The sequence below is a fragment of the Trichechus manatus genome, unplaced genomic scaffold (assembly GCF_000243295.1).
Source record: "Trichechus manatus latirostris isolate Lorelei unplaced genomic scaffold, TriManLat1.0 scaffold00080, whole genome shotgun sequence".
In the NCBI taxonomy this organism is placed as follows: domain Eukaryota; kingdom Metazoa; phylum Chordata; class Mammalia; order Sirenia; family Trichechidae; genus Trichechus; species Trichechus manatus.
Window position 1 is genome coordinate 638032 of NW_004444016.1, and position 10317 is coordinate 648348.

Sequence of the window (10317 nt, forward strand, 5' to 3'; positions counted from 1 at the left end):
TAAACTATTAAACATTTAAACTATTATTAAATTATTTAACTATTAAATAGTTCAAGTGATTTAAACTATTATATAATTATTGATGAAAATCAAAGACTACAGCCTTCAGTGCGGATTACATCTCAACATAAAGAAAACAAAAATCCTCACCACTGGACCAATAAGCAACATAACAATAAGCAACAAACAATAAACAGAGAAAACATTGAAGTTGTTGTCAAGGATTTCAATTTACTTGGATCCACAATCAACGCCCATGGAAGCAGCAGCCAAGAAATCAAATGACGCACTGCGTTGGGCAAATCTGCTGCAAAAGACCTCTTTAAAGTATTAAAAAGCAAAGATGTCACTTTAAGGACTAAGGTGTACCTGACTCAAGCTGTAGCATTTTCAATGACCTCATATGCAAGCGAAAGCTGGACAATTAATAAGGAAGACTGAAGAAGAACTGATGTAGTACAATAGTAGTAAGTTTAAGCTTCTTGGCTTTTTGAATTACGGTGTTGGCAAAGAATACTGAATATACCAGGGACTGCCAGAAGAAAGAACAAATCTGTCTTGGAAGAGGTACAGCCAGAATGCTCCTTAGAAGCAAGGATGGTCAGACTTCGTCTCACGTACTTTAGACATGTTATCAGGAGGGACCAGTCCCTGGAGAAGGACATCATGCTTGGTAGAGAGTCAGTGAAAGAGAGAAAAACCCTCAATGAGATGGACTGATACAGTGGCTGCAATGATCAGCTCAAGCATAACATCGATTGTGAGGATGCAGCAGGACCGGGCAGTATTTCATCCTATTGTACACAGGGTTGCAGTGAGTCAGAACTGACTGAATGGCACCTAACTACAACAACATTATATAATTATTAAACTATTAAATACTGCTTGCTGGCATACTGAAATATTATATATTTAAAAGTTTAGTGTCAGTAAATAGTGTCAGTAAAAACTGCAACTGTCATCTTCCCATAGGAAAAGGTGAATTTCTGTTACCTATGTAGCATGTGGCCTCATCAGTCTCCCCACCGTAAGCTATCTTTTGTCCTTCAAGCAAATTTATTATCCTCTTAAAATGATGAAGATTGATGATCCTTTCATAATCAGGAGACTCTTTCACATTTTCTCCATAAAATTCCTATTTAAAACAATACCATATTTGAGTGTCATAAAATACCTATGTTTCAATTTCTTTAGTAAGTTACAAAACCCACCCATGCCCAAAAATCTATCTGGTTTTATATCCTCGAAGAATCCAACACTCCACACCACCCTCCACAAGTAATTTAATAGTAGTACAATAGTAGTAAGTTTAAGCTTTTTGGCAGGTCAAGGACAAGAAATAAAAGCAAACACACAGAGATCTATCATTTCCCATACAGTTTCAGGGGGTTCACACATATCTGTTACAGTCGATCCCTGGGCCCTCCTGGGAGTGACAATGGGAGTAGGTGTAGGGGAAAGAGTTGCTCTTTATCAGGGGTTGCCAATTCATTTATGTACTAGCTATGGCTGCTCTCCCACTGCAATACAGCTGAGTAGTTGCAACAGAGATCTATGGCATACAGAGCCTGAGATGTTTACTATCTAGCCCTTACAGACGTTTGTGATCTCTGCTCTATTTTGTTGTTTTATATCTTCTCTGGAATGATCATAGTTGTTAGTGAAACCACTCAAAGAATTGAAGTACAGTTTTGGTAACAACCAAGAAAACAGAACCTCAATAATCATGGAATCAATAATTATTATGTAAAATAAACCCAAAACTACTGAACTGCTCTTCCTTCTAACCACTGTAATGGGTCTTTAGGGAATCACTTTAAAGCCTTATGAGAGCTCTCAATTTACTCTCAAAATGAAAACTGTTCATCCACCAACAGTGATCCTCAAGTCTGAGTGGTAAGAATCCCCTGGGCTGCTTGTTAAAATGCATATTCATGGGCCGCACCTCCAGAGCTACCAACAGTAGTCTTCAATGCTGGCTGCACCTCAGAATCACCTGGGGACCCCAGACCAATTGAATCAGAATTTTTGGAGGGTGAGGGCTTGAAATTCAATTTTAAATGGTTCCCCAATGATTCCAATGTATAGCTAGGTTAAGGACCACCGTACTAGAATTAAAAATATCTCAAAAGAAGGCAAAGAGGCCCTTATTAAAACTGAGTTCATTATCATCCTCAACTAACCACTTCTGCAAATATTCTCAATCTCACAGGTATCTTTAACCCTCTCTTCCATCCCACACACCCTGAGTATGCCCAATCCTTCCTTTGTGTTCTCCTGTTCTGGATTCATCTCCAGTCCTATCACTAATGTCCAATTTCCACATCTGCATCACTCTCAGAGTTTACCCTGCCTGGAGCCCATTGTGAACTATATCCCTAAACTTCCTGGCATACAGCTTTCATTCCCTGCTCATATACCTTACTTTTAGGTATTCTTGATCCTTTCAGTGCTCAATTAGCATCTTCTGAGTGAACAATGATTGTTCTAATGATGTCTTCTACCCAGGGTGCTCAGTGACACCCTCCCACCACTGTCCTCAGTCACACTGGTTTATCCCATCCCTTTCCATCAGTCCAAATCCTGCATTTCCTTCCAGGCTGAGCTCAGGACGCCACCATGAAGCTTTCCCGGATTCCCTCACTGGAGATCTTTACTTTAAACACTCTGAAAAATTCATAAACATGTGAAGAGTACAGTCTAAGTAGATATTTAATTAACTCACTCCTCCAAACTACTGGTCATTCTAGACCCTCTACATACATAAGTCTTCATAACCTTAATCAGCAATGGCCAATATGCCAATTACACTTCAACAATTACACTGGCAACACTCTTTCAAAAACACACACAATTAACTTTTTTTTTAAGTAGGTGCCACAACTAACCAGCTGTTTCACCAACAAATCAACCAGTTTGACTGGTTTTAACACCCCTTTAACTTTGCTCCCAGTAGACATTCTATAAAAGATGCACAGAGCACTTTTAATTAACTGATAAATTAATTCAGTCACAAATGTTAGTGGATTTTCCTGGAAGGAGGGGAAATGAGGATGCTGCCTACCAACAGTCAATTTTACCCCGTATCTTAATGAAATACATGAACTCAGATGTGTTCAACACAGACCTTCACGGTTTCCTTAATCTTCTGCACGATTTGACTCTGGAGGGATGGTTCACAAAGGATGTAGTCTGGAGCAATGCAGGTTTGACCACAGTTCATGTACTTCCCCCAGGTTATGCGTCTGGGAGGAGGCGGAAACAGAATAGCTATATAATTCAGTCTAATACTCACTCGTTATATACTCGTATTGTTTGAATGTTTTACACCAAAATGTATTCATATGTCTGCTTGGTAATCTTTATAAAAAAATAAACATTTAAAAAATTCGTCTGTAAATCAGTTGGTTCCAACCAATTTTGAATGCATTTTCTGACTGAGGTAGGATGTTCTAACTGCCAGAAAAGTTCTCAAGCCAGCTCATGGAAAATAGCCCATTATAAGCAGCAAAGCCATTGACTGCTGCAGGAAAAGAGGAGAAAGCCTTCCAACACCTCCTTTCTCCTCCTACCACAGCTTTAAGGACATCCTGGATGACAGAAGTCCAGTACAGACTCTGCTTCTCCTGGTTGTGGCTTTAGGTCCTGCTGACAAGAGGTTCAGGTATGAAGCAGGACAACAGCCACCGGCAACACCACCTTCCACTATGTGGAGCCCTTCCTCAATTTGGAATGCTGTTCCTAGGTATGGATAGAAGTCCACAACCTGAACACTCACTAACTCAGGGTCTCATGGTCTGGCAATCAGACCTCTACTTATGAAGCCAGCCTGGAACCTAGACCTAACTATCTGACTTCTCCTTGTTCTCCATCTCTGAAGGGCAGAGGCAGGCACACCACACTGAGGACAGGGTTAGTTCTGTGTTTTGGCACTTCCTGGTAGTTAAACCTGATTAAGCAGATAAAACCTGAAACCTTTTATTTCTAGTTCCCAGATGCAAGATGCTATTCAAGATGAAAAGATGAATAATACTGGTTTTGTCAACAAAGGAACTCAGTTAAAAGAGCCACATAACACCCTTTCAGTTGGTAATTTAAAGAATTTATCAGGCATACATGATATTTTGGATTATCCTACTTCTTGGATCATTTCCCAGAAAAACAGTAAAATATCTTGCCTGATCTATCTATAAATCTCAAGGACAGAAAAAACTTTTTCATAATTCCTGAGGACAACCACATAACGTCAAAACCAATGGCTCATCTTTTCTGACAGTGGCATTAGGAGACAGTCTGTGAAAGAGTTATGTTACCCGTGAGGACATCAACCACCAAAGCCTAATGATGTATCTCGGAGTCACAAAGCATGGCGTTCAAGTGTGAAGAAGATACACCAACCTGTTTCCCACCGTGCTGGGAAAACCTCAGACAACCAGAGAGTAACTCTCACCTGCAAGCGATGTCTAAGTCACAATCTTTATCAACGTAACATGGACTTTTCCCTCCCAGTTCGAGAGTCACAGGGGTTAGATGCTTGGCAGCAGCCTCCATGACAATTTTTCCAACTGCAGTATTTCCTGTATAGAGGATGTGGTCAAATCGCTGCCTCAGAAGCTCTGTGGTTTCCTTAACACCACCATTGATTACAACATACAGGTCCTTAAAAAAAGAGAAACATATACACTTCAACTGTCAAAGTAATTCTATTATCTAACATGAGCAATTTCTTTGTTAACATAAACACATAACATTCAGTAAAGCCAGAAGAAAGTCAAGACTGGTTCCTGTGAGGAATGGAAGAGGGACTGACCAAGGACAAGTAGAGAATGCACAATCTGAGGGAGTCTAGGAACCAGAGAGTGCATATGTGAGGGTGTAAAGGCATCTGAGTCAATAGGCTCAAGAGTTTGGAATCAGGCGTCCATTTTTTTTTAATGTAGGTTCAGTTGTAGGTTACAAATGACAGTGGAACTGACCCAGACAGTCCACTGTTTTCTACATGAGCTCAGCTACGAAGGCACAAAAAAAAGAGCAAACAGTTGGATTTGACCAGGGAAATGGATGCAATGGAGGGTATAGAAACTGAGGATTTTGCTGAGAAAGTAGCTAATGTTATCAACCACAGGACAGGTCCCAGCTGAATGTCTTAATCTGAACGTTTTCTTTCTACACAGTAGGGCAGGAGTTAGCCCACGGTAAAACCAGCTGTGGAGCTGACTGACTCATGGTGACCCCATGTGTCAGACTCGAACTGTGCTCCATTGGGTTTTCAATGGCTGATTTTTTGGAAGCAGATTGCTAGAGCTTTCTTCCAAAGCACATCTGGGTGGACTTGAACCTCTAACCTTTCAGTCAGCAGCTTAGTGAGTTAACTGTTTGCACCACCCATGGTAGGAACCAAATAAATGTCTGCTGAATAAACAAATGGTATATAAGGCAGACAGATCTGGATTGACCCTGGCTCTGCCACTTAGTAGCTTATATGATCTTAGGCAAGTTATTGAACATCTCTGAGCCTCAGTTTCCTCATCCGTTACTGGGAAATTCACGTAGCTTCCATGGACTGACCCCTTAGATGCACTGCGTTATTATTAGCAGCTATTATAAGAGAACATCTTGAAAAATAATAGCACAAAAAGTAATGGCAGAGAACACATGACAAGGAAGGAAAACAGAAGGTGTTCAAAAGCTTCTGAGGTGTGAGTATGAAGTAAACACTGGCGTATGGACCTCATGTGCCCACTTATGTCCCACTCTCTGAAGGGTTAATTAGTTCTCATTCACTTCATAGTTCAACTGCTCAACAATGTTTCAAGTTTTAACTTTTACATGGCTTATCTATAGAACATATGTGATTGATTCCCCCAACAAGCTAAGTGAGGTAGGAAGGGCATTATTAGCCCCATCTCCACAGACTCAGATATTGAAGAATTTAACCCCAGTGAGGGGCAAAACAGGACCTTAAACCTCAATCTTCTGGTTCCAAATCCTATTGAATCCATGACATTTTACTACCTTCCATTTCATCCCACTGAATTGGATAACTAGAGCTATGAGAACAAAATTGTTCTGTGGGCTGCCATAACAACGATAAGACAAATAGAATAGTATTATTCTAAGAGCCAGAGATGGCCTCAGCGCTGTTGTCAATTAATGTGTATAGCTGCAGGCATGATATTTTAAAGTTGCCTTTTGATGAAAGCTAAATGAGGACCTCTTGCTGCAGCAATTCCTTCGGAACTCAGCAGTCTGAGTTTCAGGCAGCATCATAAGCTTCCTCCCTAGAAGAGTGCAAGAACTTATGATTCAGACAGAGAGACTTTAACTCCAGTTGAGGATCCACTCTTCAGCTCAGCAGTCATTTTTCTTTCTGTAGTTTTCATGACACAAACATACCCTTTTTAAAAGCAGTTATGCTCTTATACAGTTGTAACCCGTTAGGCAAAAAGAAATTGTCAGCAACAAAAATATGCCAGCACACAGCACAGTACCAATCCCTCAATAATTCACTGAATAAATACACTTAAAGTTTTATTTTAGAGCAAGCAAAATGCCAGACAGCAGAAAAGGATTTGTAAATAACTGGAGGTGTCCCTATGAAGCCATTAACCTAAAAATACTATATAATCACAAAGCTAGGTCATTCCACAGTTTATTTTGGAACTGTAACTTCTTTTATTAAGTCAATTGTTGGAGGCTTAATTAAGAAACCTGCAAATGGATCTCCTGCCATCGATGACATGCATTAGTAGGAAGATCAAATGTGTGTTTCCTAAAATAAACAGATATGTTGAAGATGGTTGAAGACATTCTTACCTGGTCTAAGTACTGAGGGAGGAGCTTAGACACGATCTTGGCTGTATTTTCACTTACTTCAGAAGGCTTGATAATCACAGCATTTCCTAAACAAAGCAAAAAGCAGAATAATATTATCTAAAAATAGAGTAACTTCAATAGTTACCAAAACAATGTTCATGTGTAGAGCATAGGCTAGGCACTCAAACTATTTCTGCAGCTCTTAATTCTGTTCTTCCTCATAATGGGCAGAAGAGCTAGTCTCACTTTCTCTTCCTTTCCAGTTTCTTTCTCAAATGCTAATTCCTTAGTTCTCATTTGCTTCAGGTCTTTTGCAATGGGCTCAATGAGCCTTCCCAATTTCTTTAGCTTTCTATCACTTTTTTCCCACTCCCACTCTTGGATTTCCCTCTCTGTTCTTAAACTGTCAGACAAGCAGGCCTTGACAACACAAAGTTGTTGATCTGGACTTGCAGAAGTGATAAATTAATCTCATGGCATTGCTATACACCCAAGGTAGCATTACTCCCATAGCCCTTATTTGAATGAAGAAGCCGGTCAGACAGAATCAAATGGTTCACCCAGGCCAGAGGCAGCAGCTAAACCTACATTAAAAAAAAATGGATGCCTGATTCCAAACTCTTGAGCCTACTGACTCAGATGCCTTTACACCCTCACATGTGCACTCTCTGGGTGTTACAAAAGATAAGTCATCATGCAAATCTCCTCTAGAGCCCAATTTTCAAAAAATTATGATAATTATGAATTATCAATACAGTGCTTGTATAAACCAAAGCAAACTGACAAGGAAAATTATTTAATTAGCCTTAATTTACAACCAATAGGAGATAATACCAAACCTGTTGCCATCGAGTCGATTCCGACTCAGGGTAGAAATGTCCTATAGGGTTTTCAAGGAGTGGCCGGTGGATTCGAACTGCTGACCTTTTGGTTAGCAGCCGAGCTCTTAACCACTGTGCCACCAGGGTTATATGAGAAAATAAGCTCCTCTAAAAAGGTATGAAGACATAAGTTGGCACCAGACCTGCAGCGATGGCTCCTATCAGTGGCTGGATGGTGAGAACAAAGGGGTAGTTCCAAGCGCCAATAATCAGTACAACTCCTAGGGGCTCTGAATGAATATAGGCTTCATCCAGCATGGTGAGCAGGTTCTTCTCAGCTGGTTTAGGAGTAACCCATTTGGGAAGCTTCTCCAGTACGTGATCAATTTCTCCAAGGATGCTAATGACTTCCTGACCGTATGCATTGAATTCACTCTGTCATAAGAGAATCAGTTAACCTTACACAATGAGTTTGACATACTCAGCCCTAAATGTCAAAAACCTCCGGCTTGGTACACTTGCACTGACAACAACATGCGTTATCAGACTAGCTGGTTTACCATCCAGATTCCTTTTACACCCTCCAAGCCTTCAATAAAACTAGTTGGCATTGAGTCAATTCTGACTTATGGCGACACCACGTGTGTCAGTGTAGAACTGTGCTCCAAAGGATTTTCAATGGCTGATTCTTCAGCAGTAGACAACCAGACCTTTCTTCCAAGGCACTTCCAGGTGGACTCAAACCTCTGACTTTTCCATTAGCAGCCAAGTGCATTAATATGTTGCACAACTCAGGGACTCCTAAGTCTTCAATAGTAACTTGCTAACTCCTGTAATATATACAATCCCTCAAAATCCTTCTCTACTGATCCAAACTCTTTAAAACTGGGTTTAAACCTTTTCTCCTTCAGGAAGACTTTCCTGATAAATAATGGCTCATCCTGATCACACTTTAATTTACATACAATAGCAACTATGCTTTCAATCTGTATCTTGATATTTCACTCTTAATATACTAGTTTTTAACTATATTCACATTTATCTGTGTGTTTTGTCTGCCAACCAAATTTAAAACTTTCAATGCCAAGGATCTTAATTTTGTTAGTACTCCTATACCTATACATACTGACACAAACATTTAGTATTTGTAGAATGAGTAAATGAATCACAGCCTTTTTGGAATCTTAATTATCCCACCTTGTATATTTGATATCACAGCTCCTCTCCACCAAAAGTACTATAAAGGTAATTCTGTGGTTACTACTGTTACTACTACTACTATTACTGATATTATTACTCCTTGAAATAAACTTCGGTGAAGGGAGGTGAGGAAGGGAGACTCCCAAAGCCAGAGGAAGGGCTTGGTATGTGTGGAATGCATATAAAAACTGAAAACAAGATGACAGCAATATTATTACTCAAAGCGTGGTTCCAGAACTGAATGCATGGTATCACCAGGGCCTTAGGAACTTAAGAATCTCAGACCCCATCCCAGACATACTGAACCATAATTTGTATTTTAACAAGATCCCTAGGTGATTCCTCAGTACACTAGAGTTTGAGGTGCGCGGACCTAAAACACAAAGTCCAAAGTCATGACGGAAAATTTGAGTGCAACGACGACGACAACAACAACAAAACGCCTCTGTCTACAAAAGAAACCACAAAGTTAAAAGGCAAGAAACAGACTCGGAGAAAAATACTGGCAATATGTTAAGCTGGCAAACTATGAAATTCAGCATATACAAGGAGCTCCTACAAATAGAAAAGGACGATACACGCGATAGAAATACGAGCAAAGACTATAAAAGGTAATTCATAGACGAGGAATTACACACAACAGAAAACATATGCACTTCTAAGTGTGTGTAATATGCGCGGCAGGAGGATCGGGAAAGTCGGGAGAAATTTTTGTTTGCTTAATCTGAAATAAAAAAGAATACAAACGCTCAGGGAGAATGCCGTCCCGAAGTGGGGAGGCGGAAGGTCGGCGTCCGAACCTTGCACAGGTCGGCGCCGATGGCCTCCAGGATGTCCCTTTCGCGCTCCTGCACCATCCTCCGCAAGGCCTCGAGCTGCTGCAGCCGGAACTGCAGGGGCCGCGACCGGCCGGACCGGAACGCGGCGCGAGCCCGCTGGACTTTGCAGTCCATGGCCTGCCACTCGCCCGGCCGCTAGTTCACTCGGCTGCCACCTCAGCGTCTTGCGAGTCCAACCGGCTTCCCACCGCCCAGCTACCCCACGCCGCGCGCCCATTGGCCGGAGGCAGTCACGTGACTTCTGGGGCGCACCCGGCCCCGCCCGCCAAATATGCTGCCGCCCTACTGTGAGTCAACCGCGGATAGGGTGTGGTGCCGCCGGGCTGGGGCGTCGGGGTGCCAGGTTGGAAGTAGAACCTTGGCCAGGCTGGTACGAGGGGCACTTGGTGACTCTGGAGTGCAGATCGGCGTCCTCGAGAAGCGGGGTGAGGCGCCGAAGGAAACTGTGTAGAGCAGGGAGGAAGCCGCCTCCACAGACACGCTCTTGAAAGGATTTTTCTCCCGCCTCCATTTTGTAGCTATTCGGAATGTGGCAGAACGGATAGAATCGAAAAGCCGGGCGCCGCTAAACGCGCTGGGCATCCTGGGGCCGTGTCTGGCGGGGTCTGCGGAGAGTGTGGGTGCCATAACCCAGGGGCGCC

At 41.8% G+C, this 10317-nt stretch overlaps 1 protein-coding gene across 5 annotated transcripts in view; it reads right to left on the bottom strand.

Annotated features, from left to right (window-relative positions):
- Positions 1–9853, bottom strand: part of ALDH3A2 (aldehyde dehydrogenase 3 family member A2) — a 26537-nt gene extending 16684 nt beyond the window's left edge. For all 5 annotated transcript variants that reach the window (XM_023735530.1, XM_023735529.1, XM_004380981.2 and 2 more), the window contains exons 1-6: positions 9638–9853; positions 7841–8072; positions 6817–6902; positions 4451–4659; positions 3128–3245; positions 994–1135 (exon numbers count right to left, since the gene is read on the bottom strand). In XM_023735530.1, the coding sequence (XP_023591298.1) occupies positions 994–1135; positions 3128–3245; positions 4451–4659; positions 6817–6902; positions 7841–8072; positions 9638–9790 (940 nt within the window). In that variant the 5' untranslated portion in view covers positions 9791–9853. The remainder of the gene's footprint in view (positions 1–993; positions 1136–3127; positions 3246–4450; positions 4660–6816; positions 6903–7840; positions 8073–9637) is intronic.
- Between the last annotated feature and the right edge of the window lie 464 nt (positions 9854–10317).